Genomic DNA, 19,600 nt, shown 5'->3' with positions numbered 1-19,600 from the left:
CAGTGTGAACTACGGAATTAACCGGCATTTCTTCAGAAGCCAAGGCACACGTTCCACTCCAACCTAACCCAGTTCACTCACTGCAGAATTCAGAAAAAGTGGCAGCCTTTGACATCAGCAGTGTCAAAACATCACAAATTTTTCAGTGCACAAGCTAATTCAGTGGGGTGGCAGTTCATCATCATCACGCAAACAAAGATTTGGGGAGGGTTCTACCCACATTTGCTACAAGCACCCTGGTGGCTAAAGAGGCCAATGTGAGATAGAGAAGTCCAGTTGCAAAAGGCACAGCAGAAAGACTCCTTGGATGGTATCGGCAAGACATGATTCTTTCTGCATTGTCTTTTCTCCTCTAGAGTGATCCTGGGTGTGTTGGCAGTTAATACTGCGAAGAACATAAAGGCCAACAAAGTGAGGTTGGAAGAAAAGCTGTTGCAGAGCACACGAACCCCAAACACGTTGGGTTGCCCTTGTTTGAGCACCAGGTTCCATTATGGTGCCCATGGCTGGATGATACATTTCACCAGAGCCAACTTACTGGATAGAAGTTCTTTGTTCAGTGAAAATATATTGTTTTCATAATACTTATGCTAGATTTGAAACTGAAATTTGCTGTTTAAAAAAATCATTAAGTGCTTAAAGAAACCAAATTCCTAAGCCTTTAAAAATTATTTTAACCTTTATAAAGGTCTTTTTAAAAGTCTCCCCAAACAGCATATTTTATATAATCTGTACACTTGGAAATGAGGCATTTTCAGAAGCATAAAGCATTTCAATTTTGAACGTGTGAACAGGGTACTAATATAACCCCATACTCTGTTTTGTTTTGATGGACAGAGAAATGTATTTTTGAGAGCAATTACAGGCTCTACACTTAAGAGAATGCCAAAATATGAAAGGTAAACATTACAAGAAATGAGGAAAAGCAACAGGATCTAAAAGAAATTAATCACTTTGTCTTAGTCAAATACGGTGTAGCTGTCAAGCTTGCTGAAAACACAGGGAGGAGGAAGCAGAATTTTTTTAGCTTCAAGATGCTGTATCAAAGCTTTGAGGCCCATTCAGTGGCACAGTAAACAGGTATGCAGATATGTGGTATACACAAGAATATTATTAAACATTTATAGTTACTTTTTATTGAAAAGCAGAAGCACCATATCTTTAAATGTCAATTCCACACAGTACATGCAGACAGGAATTCCCATTTGCAACGGAGATGCAGCATCTTGGAGAAACAAAAATGTTTGTTGTGAGAAACATTACTCTCAAACAAAAGCTATCCTTTTCTTAATGTTACGTATTTCTCTGCTGAAAATACATTTTGGCTTCATACAAATCACTTCTGAAATAAGACAATTTGTTTGGCCAACCGGTCATAAGAAATTGGCAGAAATGGAGCTAATAAGAATTTTCTCTTAAAAAAAAAAACCAAAAAACAACTCAGCCCAAAGATATACCACATCTAGAAGTTCATTACTTTCAGAAAGAAATGCTCACAGAAGGCAGGGAGATACTCATACTGTTATTCAGGATACATGTTTGACACGTCTACAAAATTCATGTCATCTTAGGCATGACAGTGGAAATACAGGTATAGCTTTGACTAACTGCTCTGGGGTTACACTGGAAGACCTGCCTCACTCCATCACTGCCTGCCAAGTCCACTCTGAAAGAGCATTACCAAAAATATCTTATCCAAAGTTCCTAGTCAATAATCTTCCCATTGCAATGGGCACTCTTAGCACCAACACTGGATGTGCCACTCCACACCAGGCACACGGAGTCCTGGCCAACACGCAGGAGGCTACATGAAGTGGTCAGTTTGTTGCAAGTTACAACAGAAATTCTCTTTGTAGTGTCAGCATTTTATCTTCCGTATTTCACCACTGACTGGCATTTAAAAATAATGTTTAATCAACTGAAAGCATCCTTACAGTTTTTGTACATGAAGTTCAACCGTGTCAGTAACTTCTAATGTAACATCTCCTCTGCCTCAACACCGAGTTCCAGCACTAAAGGTTAAATGTCCCCTCTCATACTTTCAGTGTTGGAGGTTTTTCATCAAAAATCAGGTTTGATAACAGGCCTAAAGACAGATTTGATCATCAGTTCCACCCCAAAACAGTTTAAAGTGAAAGACTTAAGTTAAATTCACAAATCAAACCAGACGAGGTGGAGCTTTGATCCAGTGCAGTCCCTGCTGCCTTTCTGCTGTTGTCTTCAAAGGGCAACACAAACCTGAACCTGAGAACACAGAGACTTGTCATGCTCCTAGTTTTTCCACACTGCCTGTCCTGAGGAAATTACAAAATACACCAGCTCATAATCACAGAAGACTGGGGAGAAAAGAATCAATGCAAAAAAATGCTGGCAAAAATGAATACAAAAGGTTGACTTGCAGCTGAACTTACCACCTTTAGCAGAGTGAAACACTATCTGGCTAAGAGGAGGATGAAGGCTGCTGAGCTCAGAATTACAGCTGCAAAAAAGCAAATCCCATTCTGCCATTTGCCAGCTTCCAAGTGCTTGACTTCACAGCCTCAGCATTACTGTAACACAGTGCTACTGCTGGGGCAGCTTTACTCTCATTTACTCAGGAAGGCAGAACAGCACCATCACTACTGCCAGTGGAACTACCTGCAGAACACAATGGCATTTCTGGATGTGCTTCTTTTCAGGCCCATTGCCTGTCAATTTACTGTAAAAATATGAATTTTTCCATAATATGAAGACTGGTGTATGAATTGCCAGTCACCAAAATATACTCTTTTTTAAAGTGGAATTTGCTCTGACCTCAAACTAGAAATCAGGTGGTTTATCTGCCTCTCCTTGTAGAGGAGCTACACTGGGTTTAGGGGAAGAGAAAGAGGCCATCTGCAGAAAGAGCTTATGACTGGAGAAGGAAAGACACTTCCATGGCTACAGAGACAAATAAGGATCTTAAGGAGGAATATAACTTATGAGGAAACTTGTATGAAAACAGTCAAAATGGACAAAACACATGCATTTTTGGAAAGAAAATAAATATATCACTGAATGACAGAAGCACCGTTATTTGCACTGAAGCTTGGATTTATGCTCTACAATTCCCAACAGCAATACAGATGGAGCAAATCCAAAAAAATAAAAAGCCCTCTACAAATTTCTACTTCTAATACAAACCTGTGTGAATTATTTCACATTGCTGAGCAATTCCAGCATTGTAGCTTGTGCAAATTTATAAAATAATTAAGCACAACTCTCGGGTTTCTAACTGCTATTTTCGTGTAATAAGTATGATATTCACAGTGTAACTTTAGATTACAATATTCACTTCAATTTTGAGAACAAAGGTGTAGTCATTGCTCTTCAAAGCTTCTTATTTCTTAAAAACAGGATACATGGGAAATCAGTAGAAATATGATCAGAACACACTAACAGGCATTTTTTCCTTGAAACTGTAGATTTGGTGGTTGCCATGGCACCTTTATGAACCAGAGCAGGAATAAAAAGCACAGGTATGTCAAGATTCAAATAAACCACAACACAGCTGTGGACTACTGATGCTTGTTCTTAGCCTTAGGAACTACTGAGCTTAAAATAAAGTGTACCAGCACCTCTTAAGTTTTAAGCCAATGAAAACTGGATTCCCTGCTAATGCACAAACTAGACAAGACTGTAAGAAGAAAAAAAAAGGAAAAAAATAAAGAATCCCCAAAAAGGAAAAAACCCTGTTATCTGTAAAGCTAATGTGTGTCTTAGGTTGTCTGAGAAAGCTCTTTCACTAGAGGTCTGAACAGGCCCAAGTTGTATAAAACAAGTTCAGGCTAATCTTACAAGAAGTGTAGGACCTTACAAAAAGACTATTGCAAAGCCCATTCATCATTACAGCTAAAGTCATAGCCTTAAATCTGAAATGTCCTTCCTCTGGAAGAATGACACTGCACTTGATATTTTACAGCTATCAGTAACAAAAACTGCCCTGAAGTTTGGGACAAGAAAAAGGAAAACAAGATTGCTAAGAATATATTATTAATTAGAACACAGTAACACAAAAGAAGAGAAACTCAGCTGGAGACGGGAAGAAAGAAACGGGAGGACTGAACAAAAGAAGAGTATCTGGGAGAAAGATATAATGCAGAGACCACCAAGAAGGGGCAGGGGGTGGCTGGGGCAAAAAGCCAATTAACTGAGTGGCATATTCTGCTGACAATACAGTGGTTTCAACCTGCTGAGAAAAGGCTGAGAATTAATTAGAGAGTGTCAACAAATTAGGATTAAAGGACAAAAAAATGCATTTAAACCTGGGAAGGGAGGTGCATGTGGAAGAGACAAAAAAACCCCAACAATACCTATTTGACTCCTGAAGCAGAAACTGAAAATGCTGGTTCCTGTTAAATTATCTCAAAAGCTAAAAATTGCTTCTTCACAACATTAGCTGCTTAATTACTGCTGCTTCATCCTCTGACTGCATGTCTGTAGGGAAAACCCTTTCTAAGGTTTAGCAATACTGGATTTTCAGAGTACATTATTTCCATTGCAACCTCCAGAGTCATGTATTATATAAATAGCATAAAACAAGTTTAGATAAACAAAAAAAAATCCATTTAAAAATTTTAATTGAAAACCATCTGGGGGAAAACCCAGACTCTGAAGAGAGATTATATATTTCTCCTGGCAGTTAACAATTTCACAATTTTGACTTAGATTTCTTTATGGTAAACAGACCTCCAAGGGGAAGAGTGCATATTTATAATTAGCAATTGTGGTATGTTAGACACAGATCAATGCAAATTAAAATAAACTGAGAACAGTAGGATAGAGGAAAGAAGTTGTGCTTAGCTCCATAGCTCCAAAGTTGTCGTTTTGGCTTAGAAACATCACCTTATTTCAAAATTCTAGACATTTACAGCCTGAGAGAGATTCAGTGGTTACACTGTGTTGTTCTGCACGGCTGAGAGCAAAAGGTGTGAACAGACCCCATGTGCCAAAACTTTTGTAGCTGCATCAGCAAACAGAGAGAAAGTGCCTCAAGCTCCCTCCTCCTTCCCACTGTTCCTGAGCCTCTACAAGGAACAGCTACAACTCCCCAAAACTGAGCCCCATGTTCTCCAAACATCCTCAGCTCTACGCTTGCATCAGCTCACCTGCAGGCACAGCGAGCAGGCTGCTGGCACAGGAAAACAGGAGCCCAGATTTCTGCTTGGATGATCCCTTTAGTCCACCTGTTTGTTCATGGCAGGTAAGTAAGTTCGAAGCACATTCTTTGAATAATACTTCTGTTTCATTGGGGATGTAAACAGAGGTGTTAAAAACAGGGGATGTGTTGCGGGGCAGTGGTCAGTAACCAGACAGAGAGCCCAGGGACCCTCACCCGCCAGGGCCAAATACAGATCCAAAGAAGGATCCGTAGGTTAAAGTATGAACAGGTACAGACATATTTTCCATAAATTACACTTGTAAGTAAAGTCTTCTCTTCCAAGACAAATGCTTCCAGCTCTCTGAGCTCGACAGCTATTTTCGAAATTGTGTAAGGGATATGCAAGGCTTAATGCAAGAACTGCAATGAGTTCAGCTCACCTACTCAGTGCCCAAGTTTTCCACCACAGCACTATTTTATTGATTGTCCTCCCAACATTTTGTTTAAACACACAAGTACTAATGGTTCAGTCATGATCTCCAAAGTACATTTACAAAGAAGTGTTGTGTTATTTCTCTGTTTCAGTTTATAAATAGTCTTCAGGACTCCTCATCAGACACCAGATATAAATTAACCAGCTTTTTGTAAACATGCACGTACCCTGATAGGAAAAATAACAAAAATAACATATTGCATTTATGTTATTTGGGGTTTTAATTATTGCAAAAGGCAGTGAGTCAGAAGGCTGATGTAAAATTCTGTCCAACTTACACACAGCGTGGTATATACTGATAGGATTTGATCAAAGAAGTTTGTCCTCACACTCAGTGTGTTTATGATGAGCACTCTCCATCCTGTCCCCTTGCCTTCCCTCCCAAACCCTGTCAAATATGTGCAACTCCAAGTCTCTCAAATGTGAGCAAAAAAACCATCTTGTGAGAGTCACAGAACATCATCATGTGGTGCTCAAAGTAGTTTCTGAGGCAGAATACTCTGGGTATCAGATGCAGCTGGAAGAACTACAATTTATTTTAACTACAGCATTATTCTAGGAGCAATATCCAGAGATCAGAGGGCACACAGGTTCTTGATCTTTGACCTACAGCCTTATCCTTCTGTGAATCTGCCATCTATGCAGCAATTAAGACACTTCAAAGTCTGCATCATCTCTCTACTACTATGACACATGTTTGAGTTCATTGCAGCTGCACAAGCCCATCATTTGAGCCTTTCACTCTTCCATTCCTGCAAGCCTTTCACTCTTTGCCAGGCAACTGAAATACATGGGCCTTTAAAGTATTCAGAGGTCTTCTATTTAAGCGGCAAGTATTGAAAACACTAAAAATCCCTGCCGTTGAGGTCTCCATTTGCTCTGTAGGACACACCTCACAAACAGCCATCACAAGCTGTGGTATGCATTCTGAGCAGCAACAATCAATCACTAAATAGCAAGTTACAAGGCACTGCTTGACAGCAGTTCCAAAAACAGCTAAGACTCTATGGCCAGACCTGCTAAAAGCTGCACTCAGAGCTATGAGATACTTCCAGGGAAGAGGGGGGCAGGGAAAGACTGAAAAAAGATAATTGGTAAGGTTAAAAAGGAATCAAACGATAACAACTCCCTCACGCAAAAGTATTTTCAAATGTATTTAAATTTGTGAACACAAATGTTCTTCAATATCTACTCCAATTTTCACAACAACAAGCAATTATAAAAACCCGTAATTAAAAGTGCAATGAGAGCAAACATGAAGAGGTACCATGACTAAACTCAAAGTTACACAAGGGCAGGCTGGATGGAAACACCTTCAGCAGAGAAGAGACAGTGTTTGCTTTGGAGCACCAGCTAAACAAGGTAATTTGGTTTCTTGAATGTTGTTTTTGTTGCAGGACAGTAATGGATCAGTGAACATGTGATAACAAATGATGTGACTCTAGGATGTCAAAATGCCCCCCGGTTTGAAGTGGCTTTAAACTTCCTTTTCACGTGATCAGATTAACACTCAGGCCTACATAAAAGTTGTGTTTACAAGTTTACTTTTATCCACGGGTTCGTGTTTTATGGATTTCCGCCGAAAAGGGGGGAAAACCCGGACTGGACTTTCCGGAGTATGGAAAGGGGGGAAACCTGGACTGGATTTTTCTGGAGACTGGATTTCAAAAAAAAAAAATAAAAAATGAAGCGTTGGACTTGATGTGTTTTAAAAAAATAGAGACTTTGACTTTCTCAGGGATAGTTTAGGAAGTTATCCTGCCTCTTCCAACAAAATTATCCCACAAGAAACCAGATGGGAATCTTTCTCTCTGTCATCACACAGACCACAGCTATCCCTTCTCTACTTAGCCCCTTTTATTTTATAATTTCTACCAAACTCATTCACATCCTCTCCTGTGTTTTCATCTTCCTAAAGCTCCCTTGAGCAGCCCCGTGAAGGCTACAAAACGAATGCAGAATCCTGTGTGGACGTGGTGGACCAAGTTGAGCTTAGTTTGGCAGATATTCACAGTATTATAAAAACTGCTTTTGCAAACAAATATTCAGCTGGCAAAAAAGTCTCTCTCCCCCACCATCCAAAGAAAAGATTGTCAGCACATCACACTGCAATGTCTGAGTAATTGCAAAAAAATTACAATCCTCGGATATTCCCCTGTATGAAAACACTTGGGAAGCTGCCATTTAGCATCTAGTTGGAATAACCTGCAGGGCTTCTGTGGATAAAAAGTCTTTCCCCCAGTGCATGGTACAGATGTTTATGAAAATATAATCTTAAACAGGGTCAAATTATTTAATTATGTTTCTACTTGGTATGTCAGATGTAAGACTAATGAGCAGAGAATTAATTTTTGACAAAAAAAAAAATTAGACCACTGCATCCTTACTGAAAAGACTAGTGAATTCTTTTAGAAATCACTCATTGAAAGGCAGGTGTGTTCTCTTTTTACAAGACCAAGTCCCGTTCAAAAAGCCAAAAAACATTAAAATTTTGCCCAATCGTCCATTTTTTGTAAATCTACATATTCATATTTGTAGTTCCTCCTACAGCTCAGATAATACAGTCTTAAACAAGAACACAGTTCCACTTAATACCTTGTCCAGCTTTCCATTCCCCAGCACCCAGCAGCCAAGACGCTGATGATAAATAACTGGGCTTGCCCGAGTGCACACTGTGCTGCATTTGGCCCTGGCAGAGCACTCGTCTGCCTGAGCAGGGACAAGAACTGGACAAGACCCAGTTCTGCAACTCATCTTCTGGCAGGTCACTACTCCAAGGTCACAGCAGCAACATGCTGCTCCTTACTACTTATCAATTTAATTTGATATTACCCTTTTAGATCAGAAATAGCTCATGCTCGCTTATCCAAAAACACAGATTGCTGGAGAAGAAAATACCCTGAGAGAGCACCTCCTGAAAGGAACTAAGGAACAGAGCTCTCTTTCAGAAAAACTGCTGAAAGCGGTATTTGACCTGAGCTCCCAGATTCTTGGGGATCCACAGCTGCTTCTGAGGGTCCTGGGAAGGCAACTACAGAAAGCAAGCCTACTGGCCAGCATTCAAGTATGTTTATGAACACCATGTAAGAGTTTCCACTACTACAGGAAATTTTTACGGGATCCACAAATCCTATTTGGAAACCACAGATTTAAAACATATCCTCCAGTAAACAAGAGTTTTACTGTTAAATATACCCAGGAAGTTTCTCAGTATCTTTTTCTCAGCCTGTTCACTTTCCTTGGACACAGATTTCTTGCAACTCCGCTTGCCAAAACGGAAGATATTTTGATACAATCCACACCATCATTACAAGATACAACTGAGATATATTAGTTTTGAGCAGTCAGACAGGATGCAGTTTACTCACAGTGAACAGTCTGCTCCCCCCAGCACACTGTCCACAGCAACAGGATAAAAGAAAAACTCCTACATGAGAAAAGTTGAAAGACAGGGTAATGAAGAAATTCAGTAACACTTACGGTCAAGTCCGTTGATGTATCTCATTGTAATTTCACAGTGCCCCCAAACTGCACTGACTATGGGGTAAAGTTTTTTCCCTTTTAGTCCCCTGAAGGCCACTCCAAGATACTGTCCATCCACCATGAAGCTAAGCGTCCCTTCATCCATATCCAAAACCACCAGTAACGAGTCTGGGAGTACAAAAGACTCATCTGGTTCCAAAAAGACAGGATACGTGACGCCAGGCTGGTTTTTACAGTTGTGGTAGAGTTTGTTGCGCCCCAGATCCCAGCCCCATGACTCACTGTTGCTACCGACCAAGGACGTGTATCCCACCGAGTGCAGCGGGGCTTCGGCCGTGGAGACGCCCACCACGGCGTGAGTTCCCCGCTGCCTCGTGGGCCAGTGGATCTGCCAGACATGGAGGCCCCTCGTGTAGCCGACTTTGCCCCGGATACAATCCGTGCTTTGGGCAACCGGGTGTCTGTGAAAAGTCAGTTTATCGTCTTCCTTTACAAATATATTTAAGGAGCGATCTTCGTTGTTCCAGGCGTGTTTGTACTGGACCTCCAGCTTGGCAGGGGGCATATCCAACAGCATGTCCAGGCGCGCTGGCTTGCAAAAATCCGGGCCTCTCAGCTCTCGTTTGACAGGTCTATAAGGGGGTTCCCTCACATCCACAGACTTTATGCTCCCTGAGATTTTCTGGCCCATTGCTTGGCTGCAGGTTTACAAAGGAGAAAAGAAAAGTTGACTTTGGCCCAACGTTACCTCATGAAAGCACCGTTACACTGAGCCAGTGGTCTGACAAGCTGACTGGATTTACTCCTCCTGTTTGGAGCTTTTTAGTAGCAATGTTTTCCAAGAAAAATGCCCCTGGAAAAAAAAGCAGAAAGTTTCCAGTTAGTTTAAGAAAGCCAACAGAAAACCCACGGTATGTTTTTAAGGAGCTTCTTCTCATCCCTAGTAGTTATTTTAAACCCCAGAGCTGACAATTCCCCACTCCTGGTTCAGTGTCCCACAGCGCTCACCAGTCTGCCAGCAGGATGCGGAGCCCACCAGCGCACGGAGTGCAGACAGTCATTTCCTCCAATTCATAATAGGATGCAGACATTCCCCACCTTCTGCCCTTCCACCTATTTTGTCTGGCCAAGTTCACAGCGGGCCTGAAGCAGGCAGACACTATTCCCCAGCAACAGTGATAAACTTTATGTTCAGCAGTAGCTTCACTTTCACTAAAGCTTTTGTTTCACGGCCTCAGAAACATGCAGTGTCACAATCTCCTTTTATTTCCAGGTGTTCTCTTCCCTGGGCCCTGGCAACAGAGGCTTCAGCTTCTCTGCCCTTATTAAAACAAATGCAGCCAACAGCAAATGGCTGCAAAATTTAAATGTTTCTTTTTAACTTACCCTGGCCTTAAATAAAAGAGGGGGGGGAAAAAAAACCCAACAAAACCCAAAATTCATCTTTAGGGTTTTTTTTATAAAGGAGCTTAAAAAAAATAAAAAGAGAGGGAATGAGGAAGAGGAGCCATGGAAGGACAAGTGAAGAATGGCAGTTTCAGTTCTTTGGCAGATGTTTCTAACAGGGATGTTCCTCATGCTAATGGGCAGCAGGCTAATCAACAGTTTCTATATTTTAGCATTAATCTAATGAGAAGGGCTGGAACACAGTAAGACACATTAAGGGAAATACATGATTTTCGAATGTATTGTTTCTTTGCTTCCATAGACGAACATGGTAAAAAAGTACGCAGGAAAGATTCTTTGCAACCTGGATAAGTTAAATTCATTCACATTTTAGAGCTCACACAGAGCGCAAAGGCAAACCAAGGACCTCTAAAAGTACTAAAAGAATAGAAATTAAGACAAAATCCTATAAACTCAAATAGGTGATTGACATGAGATCAAATAAAGTATCTGCACCAGCAGACACATTTCTGTCTTTTAGCAAAACAAGTGCCAAGTCCAGGAATGCTCAAATATAGCCAAGTAGACCCGCTCTGTTTATTTACTGACAGAGTGATGAAGTGTTTGAAGAAGCAAAAAATCTCCAGACTCTCAAGAGGCTGAAAAGCCTAGGTGACAGTTGTCATAAAGTACCAAACAGCAGATGGGCACCGATGTCCTGCAAAAAAAATCTTTACTTTGTAAGTCACAAGTCCATGTTCTTCCTTGATTTTTCAAAACCACATGAAAATATTATTTTCTGGTTGCTGGTCCCACATGGGTATGCATATATGTATACACCTGAGCATGAAAAAACAACTCGTTGCACCTAATTTTAATCTTTGAAAATTAAAAAATAAACATAAGCTTCCAAGCCCTTCATGTCACATTTGCAGGAAGATGCACAACAATTCCCAGGAATCTCCACGTGAGATCAACTTGAATGATCCCCCTTACCTCTTTTCAAACCACGTAAAAGGAACCTGAAACTTTAAGCAATACTTATATTTAAGTTGATGTTTGCCATTTCCAGTATTGCAGAAGCACTCATTGATTGTTTCAAAGGTATGATTCCAATTTGGCCCATTGAAGCAAGTTCAATACTTTATTCCACACTAATAGTCCCAGGGAAAATTAAATAGTGACACTAAAATATACACAGGGAAGCAATAGGGAGTAAATGTTATCAGGTAAGCAAGCTTTCCTAAGAGGACACATGCTCAGGGGTTGGGTAGTTGCTTTTAAAAAGGTGATTATTTGAGCTTGAAAGGAAATTAAAAGGGAAAACATCAGACGCTTAAAGGGAACTTCAGTGATTTCTACATGAGATTTAGTTCTGTGTGCCTTTGAAAATTTCCTCTTTAAAGCACAAGACAATTGCCACATTCCTGTCAGGGTGCTGAGGGGAGACGGCCGGGGAAGTCCTCAGTGCATCCTCCTGTATCACTTCCTGATCACATGAGAAACTAAACTTGGACAGACATTTACCTGGCAGATCACCAAGAAATTATAAACACTGAATTGACTCACTTGGCAAGCCACTGACATTCTTCCTCATGTGCCCCAAACTGTAACATAAATAGGCTGCTAATAGATAGATCAGTAATTCAGAGGAGTAAAATGCAGCATTATGAGTATCTTGATACACACACCCGTGTCCTTACTCTGGGATCTGATCAGTAAGTACTTTGGTTTGAAACTGTATCTTACAATATTAGGTCTTTGGTCATACACAGACATTACCACATAAATTAATTATATGATATATCATTTTGCCAAATAGCTTTGCATGGACATAGGACGAAACAACAGTGAAAAAATCTTACAGTTAGTGAGCGATGCATTCAAGATGCAGCAGTTCCTAAGCACCAGTACAACTCAAAAGGTACCTTTCATCAAATACCTCCTCCTACACACCATATTATACTCTGTTGCATCCTAGTCCTGTGTAGCTGGTAGTTCTCAGCTTCTGCCAGAAGGCCAACTATAGCCATACTAACCTCATTCAAATATCAGAGGACTTGAACAAGTAAATAAAAAAAAAAAAACAAGACAACATTTAATTATTTGTCACCCCATGTTGGCAGTGACCTAACAGCTCTGACTGCTGGACCTTAGTAGTAGTTGACATGAAAACTTTTAAGGAGGAGGCAGGGAGGGGTTTTAACCCATGCCCCAGCTCACAACCCATGCAGCAGTAATGTGAGTTCCACAGGGAGCAACTTATGCACAAAGTCCTCCTGGCAGCTACAACAGCCCCCTTGGGTGCTTGTAGAAGCAAAACCTGTCTCAAAGCCACCATCTATTCCCTCTCCTTGCCTGTATCTTGTGCATTCACACCAAGCAGATGGCAGAGGTCCACACTGAGGTGAGAACAGCAGCAGAGGCATCACCTTGACCTTCTCTCCATCAGAAGGTGCTGCTGGAGTAGCACAGCTTAACAGGGCCCAGCCTGTCTCCACCAACAAACACCCCCTCCCTACTTCCACAGGTAACAAACATACTTCCAATGTAGATGCCTCAGAAAAGTCATACTTGCACCACTGCTATGATAATTTCCAGGCAGCTTCTCCCCACAGAGATGTGCAAGTGCCCTACACCAGCAGCTGTTGGGAAAGCTGAGCTTGTGCCCACAATGGGAAGCAGAGTGATTAACACTTCATCTGGCAAAAGAATCTTAAACTGGTTCCGTGTCTGCAGGACTGGATGGATACATCACACAGGATTGGTAAAAGTTGTGGGTCAACCCAAAAGGACAGAAGGTCAGTTACTGTTCAATCCACTTACAGAAATATTTGGTTGTAAAACCTTCTTACCATCTCCCAAATTAATAAAAACTTGCCAAAGCACTGTCATTCAACTGCTGTGATTTTTTGTAATCTTACACCTCTTAGAGAAACCTAGACTTCCTTGCCTGTATCTTCTCACTAGACACAGGAAAGTTCAGAAATACAAAGAACATGAATTTTCACTGTATAGTTTTGCTTTGAAGGTTTTCCCAAATCTTTGTTCTTCCAGTAATTTCAAACCACTACAGGAGTTAAAAAATAAGAAAATATTTCAATCTGGCTTAATATATCAGTTCTCCATTATACCTGTTTAGTGACTACAACTGAAACACAAATTTTCATCAGTTTTCCCTATAATAAAAGATATTTTGTGGAAAATAATCAGCATCTGGAAATCTCTGGCTGAGAAGACTGTTCGTTTTCATAACCCAAATAATTTCTGTCTCAGTTTCACATTCATGCCATGCTTTGTCAGGATATGATGATTAGACTAAATGTACTGTACAGGAACAAGACAACTTCAAACAGGAAAAGTGTGTCAATGTCACTTAGCAGTGTCCCCATGCAGACTGCCAAAATATTTTGGGAAATTATTCACAATAAAAACACGGATTATACTTACCAGAGAAAGGCTTGCTGGGACATCACTTTGTTGTCACTAAATAGGGTGCGTTTTTAACAGTTTGGTATGTTGGCATCAGTGGAACATAACTCTGATAAAAGAAACATGCTTTCTCTGCAAAGTCAGCTTTCAGCATTCATAGTTGTATTCCTCTCTGGATTATGAACTAGACATGCAGAAAGCTTGAAAAACATGCATAAGAAGTGTCACCACAAACACAATTCAAAACTACATTAAGAACACACTAAGGCTCAGGTTAATCCTACTAAATTGACACTTACCAAAAAGTGAGAAGCAGCCAGGTGAGTCCCAATTAATGACACCAGTTGGTGACACTGTCTATCAGAAAAGGCAGGGAAGGCAATGCCTCCATCCAGCAGCATTTCCAATGTCTACACAGCAGTTCTCACTCTTTTGGCTATTGGCCCTCATCAGGTTTTTTCCTTCCTGCAGCCAGAGCTCACTGTCACCTCCCTTACCAACCTGGGCTTTGTCACCAGACAGCGAGGACCCCTGAATACCAAGACAGAGGCAACAGGAGGCTCTGAACCAAGGCCTCTCCTCTGTGGGCACCAAAACTGTTAATTCCCCAGATGCCTGAACACAACTGATACCCAGAGTGTTTGAGCACTGAATGTAAGCCTAGTGCTGAAGTCTCTACAGAAGGAATGGGAAGAACAAAACCACCCGCTATGCTGTGCTGGGCAAATCAATGAAGAGGAGTTCGTATGTTCAAGGACGAGGACTTTTACCTCCACCCACACAATGTAAAGGCACAAGGCCCAGTGTGTATAACTCTGTTCCCAGTGTGCAAACAGCTACAGAACCATGACAACACTGTTTTGAGGGTGACAATGAATTAAGCATATTTTTGGCACCTTATAAAGACTGGCTAGCTTGGATTCAACTATAGATCCTGGTATCCAACATTGTTCAAAATGGGCAATAAATCAGCAATGTTGGCTTTCTTTGTCAAATTGGGAATATGCAGTAACAATGCAACCAGACAAAAATGTTTGGCTATTCTAAGCTATCCTGTGGTACAGATGAGATTTTATGCTGCATGCACACTTAGAGAATGACATTTAACATGTGGGATGAACAATGCAGCAGTAAGTCATGACTTCTTCAATTCCTGAAAGGAATGCAAATCCTGAAAATCCCAAGGACATTCCTCTGTAAAGAGTAACTTGTTTTGTAATGTTACAAAAATGTAATTGTTTCAAAATTCAGCATAAGCTTGTTATTAAAAAAGACTGTGCATTTAGCTGTTTGGAATTAGAATAATCTGAAATACCACACCATCTGTACCACTCGACTTAGAAGCAGTTTAGTCATATGATCAAGAATGCAGAAAGAATCTTGAGTAGCAATGAATATAGTGGAATGTATATTTTTAAATACTTCCATCTACTGTACTTTGGAACTGAGCTGACTTGAGGTTTGGGGTTGGTTTTATGCCTTTGGTCTCTCTGCATGTGTTTCTGGAATTCGCCTCTTTCATACTGAAAGTTGGATTTAGATGCAGACACTTATATTCTGAAGAAGCATGAAAGATGACAAAAAACATTTGAAGCCTGTAAACAGGCTTTTTGCGTAATGACTTCTCACAATACAGCAATGTAATCTGAAAAACAAATATAGTAACATAATACAACAAAAATTGCCTTTTTTACTACGCAAGTACTTTTAAAAACAGCAACACTTCAGTTCTAAAGTTCCTGCAAGGAAACAGTTATTTTCTTTTCAGGGCATTTAACAGGAATTGTGATCCCACAATTACAGATGTTCAAGCTGCTACATCCTTTCTACCACCTCTTCCTTTTGTCTTCAGCCACCTGCATTCAAATAGCCTTGAGATGGTCTGCCTCAGAAAACCGAAGTGTGCAAAATCTAGTATTTCATTTTGCCAGGTTATTTTCAGGTGGATAAACCCTCTGATCTGAAATATCAGACAATTATGTAAACACTTGTTCTGGCAAAAGGAAAGAGAGAGAAAAAAAATTAAAAGCTCAAAGGCAGAACCGTCTATTTAGGCAGCAGCCCAAACCATGGAGCAAATTTCCAGTCACTTCCAGCTGCCCTAAAGGGAACAGCTGAACTTCATGTCTGAATTCAGTACAGACGTGAGCTTCTGCTTACATCTTCCTCACTCCTCTGACACGAAATCATTCATCTTTCACCCTCCAGTCACTCTTCTGTAAGTGAATACGTTCCTGTCTTTCCCAAACAGCTGATGTAGCCATTTTGAACATTCAAGTGTCAGGGTTATATTAAAAGAGCAAATTAACATAAAAAAAGGCTTAGCACGAAATTGAAAATTATGTTTTCAGCTCCACTTCGCATTTTACATTTCTACTCAGCCGTGCTTCACCAAGTAAGTAATACCAATAGGTGTCAGACCACGTGAGATTTAAAGCCCAAGGAATAATTAAGTTTTAATATTGCAATTTCTCTCTAGTCATTACTACTTCTCACCAGCCTCACTCTTTTTTTAAATTTATTTTACATTTTACCTCTAGAGCTTTGTAGAGGATCAATACCCCTATAGCTTCAATTTCAAAACCAGAACATCCATTAAACAATGGCCTTGAAATGTGGCTGAACACCTTCCCACTGCCTCCCTTTTGCTGCAGTTCCCTTTGCTGCAGTGTGTAGTGGAGCCAGTTGGCCTTTAAAATGAAATAAGCTAGAAAGCTGTAGATGAGAAAAATACTCCTGGAAAGCATCATTCCTCAGTCTAGCCAGCCGTGAATCCCAGGGAACATGCCAGAGATGATCCCTGAGCAGATGAGGGAAGGTCTGCAGATGGTAGGAAGTGACGATCAGACAGACGAGAGCTCCTCCAGCTTGACACAGTCATTCACCAGAACTTTACTGAAACTGGAGAAACTGTAATTACGTGTTGTAGTGAAAATCTGGCCCCTTGGCTCAAGCTTCAGTCTTAGATTGTGTCAATGTTTTCCAAGCCTGGTGAGTCTTTGTAAATCATGAGGGAGCCAAGGCCTGCAACTGGTTTTCTAGGGGGAGTATCCTGATAAGGATGGGGGTAAGGAGGAAGACCCACTAGTAGCAGCTTGGCAGGCATCTATAGCATCACAAGGCTGCTGTAGATTTGCCAGATGCTACAAGAGTCAGCTCCACCCTCACAGGGCCTGTCTGTACATTTTGCAGTGGGTGATTCTAGTGCTTTGCCTCTGTATCATTTATAAAAAGACATTCCCTAACAGCTGAAAATCTGCAATGCTTCTGGAATGACCAGGATACTTTTGTGGTCTTCTTTCGCATCCGAGCCTCATTTTGTTTAATTCTCATTTAGATGAAGCAGCAGTGTACAGACAACACCTGTCAGATGCTCTCACTGTTGGTGGGCAGGAAGCAAACACGTTGGATGTTCCTGCTGTTCCAGCCCATTAGAGGTTGCTCCTGATATGATCTGGATGACTTTAATACTTCCAACAGCGCTGCAAAACTCCAGTGACATAAACATACTGTGCCTCTGGCCAAGCACAGCAGACAAGAGTTGAAGATATTCTTCCCCCTACAGTGAATTGAGCAGCCTGATGTGGCAGAGATGTCCAAAAAAGGCTGTCTTGGACAAAACATGGGGGATCTGTTGTATGGAAGACACAAATGCATGCAGGGGTCAGGCCCATTCCCCCACTCAGGGCTGCACAGGGAGAGGGGGAGGGCAAGGTTGGAGGGAACCCAGCCATTGTACTTGCACAAACATGTAGGAGATGAATACATGAGAACAAGTTTGATCCTGAACAAAAGCGTATTCTTTTGTTTAATAGGAAAATAGGCTTACACAATCACACCATCTGCATCCCTCCTCACCCTTCCCCCTCTTCAGGCTACTTCAGTCAATAGCCACATCAGCCAAATCTGACAGAACAGCAGCAGGCTCAAAGACAACTGTGTTCCTACAGGAGAGGACAGACATCCTGGAAGTGATCACATGGAAGACCAGGCTGGGCTGCAAGTTCATATCTTGCCAAGAAACTCTGAACAGAATGAGCTCAAATCAAAGCTGTGACTGTAGCAAAGTGTCCTCAAGATTTCATGTCAAATCAGCCACAAGACACAAAAACAAAACGAGGAAGCAATGCTTCATCAGTCCTGTAGTTTCTTCTTTGAAAGAACAGAAATTAAGTACACAGACTTCATATATGTTAAGGAAAGCATCATCATAAAATCAAATCACATAGATGATTTTGTATTTCCCAGGTGCGCTGACAAATGAAGTTCCATTCAGGTTTGGAGTGATAACAAAAAGACAAACCAACTTCCTGTTAAACAAATAAATGTTTTCTCAAAAAAACCTCATATTTTTTAAGCAACGGCAATGAATTTCATCTGTTTTAAACACACGCCTCTGCTAAAGCCCATCTGTCAGCAGAGAACAATTGCACAGACAAATGGGGATGATGGAGAAAGTAATATCATAGAATCAAACCGCCTGAGCTCTAAGCAACAAAATTGATTTTCCTTACGCACATAAAAGCATTCCCATTTTACAGAGTAGTATTTTTGTTTCTGTTTGCTATTAATTTAGGAAATAGGACACTTGGTAACCCAGGAGAGGCTGGGAAAGGCCACAGGGCTTTAAAGAATAAAAGATTCACAGTTATGTCCCCATGTCAAGAATCTGACTCCTCCTGAAGAGACAAAGGACACCTTGGTGAGAATCCAGAATGGGTCTCACAATGGTGAATCATAGAATAGTTTGGGCTGGAAAGGACTTGAAAGATCATCAGGACTCGAGGAAGTAGCATGAAGCTGAGCTGGGAGAGGTTTAGGTTGGATATCAGAAAAAAGTTTTTCACCCAGAGCGTGGTTGGGCACTGGAACGGGCTCCCCAGGGCAGCGGTCACAGCATCAAGGCTGTCTGAGTTCAAGAAGCATTTGGACAAGACTTTCAGGCACATGATGTGACTCTTGGGGTGTCCTGAGCAGGGCCAGGAATTGAACTCAATGATCCTGATGGGTCTCTTCCAAATCAGTCTGTTCTATGATCTAGTTCCAACCCCCCTGCCACAGGCAGGGATACTTTCCACTACACCAGGTTGTTCAAAGCCCCATCCAACCTGGCCTTTAACACCTCCAGGAATGGGGTATCCACAACTTCTCTGGGCAGCCATCCAACCAATTCCTAATCCACCAAACGATCCATCCATCAAATCCATGTCTCTCCAGTTTAGAGACAAGGATGTCATGTGGGACAGCGTCAGATGCTTTACATAAATCCACATAGATTACATCAGTTGCTTTTCCCTGATCCACCAATGCCACAATCTTGCCACAGAAGGCCACCAAATTTCTCAGGTACAGTCTGTCCTTAGTGGAGTCACACTGGCTGTCACCAGTGGCTATGCGGAATGTTATTTTCTTTCTGGATCTTTCACTGTCCTAGAACCAGATTAACAGGAAAGGCTACCTTTTCAAACAACTGCTGTTCTACAGAGAAAAAGTATCACAGACTTTGTGGTGTCAGAGAGGGCCTCCAACTAGGAAAAGCCATGGTGAAAGAAGTTGCTACTCTGAGTCTCTACAACTGACCTAACAGTGCAGAACCTCAAAATATTTCTTGTTACAAGCGCCAACAATTCCAGATATTTTTGACCACAGGAAAGTACTTTAAAAAGCCCACACTAGACTTCCTAATA

The 19,600-nt window shown here is 41.1% G+C and overlaps 1 protein-coding gene across 4 annotated transcripts in view; it reads right to left on the bottom strand.

The window, feature by feature from the left end:
* The window catches only part of SPSB4 (splA/ryanodine receptor domain and SOCS box containing 4), a 161,421-nt gene that overhangs the window by 51,465 nt on the left and 90,356 nt on the right, over positions 1-19,600 (bottom strand). For all 4 annotated transcript variants that reach the window (XM_051782241.1, XM_051782244.1, XM_051782242.1 and 1 more), the window contains one exon: positions 9,093-9,948. In XM_051782241.1, coding sequence (XP_051638201.1) covers positions 9,093-9,786 — 694 coding nt within the window. In that variant the 5' untranslated portion in view covers positions 9,787-9,948. The remainder of the gene's footprint in view (positions 1-9,092; positions 9,949-19,600) is intronic.

This window comes from Manacus candei, unplaced genomic scaffold, assembly GCF_025592945.1.
Source record: "Manacus candei isolate 608988 ecotype Guabito, Panama unplaced genomic scaffold, ASM2559294v1 h1tg000015l, whole genome shotgun sequence".
NCBI lineage: Eukaryota > Metazoa > Chordata > Aves > Passeriformes > Pipridae > Manacus > Manacus candei.
Note: the sequence above shows the minus strand (reverse complement) of the source record. Positions and strands in the feature narration are given on the sequence as shown.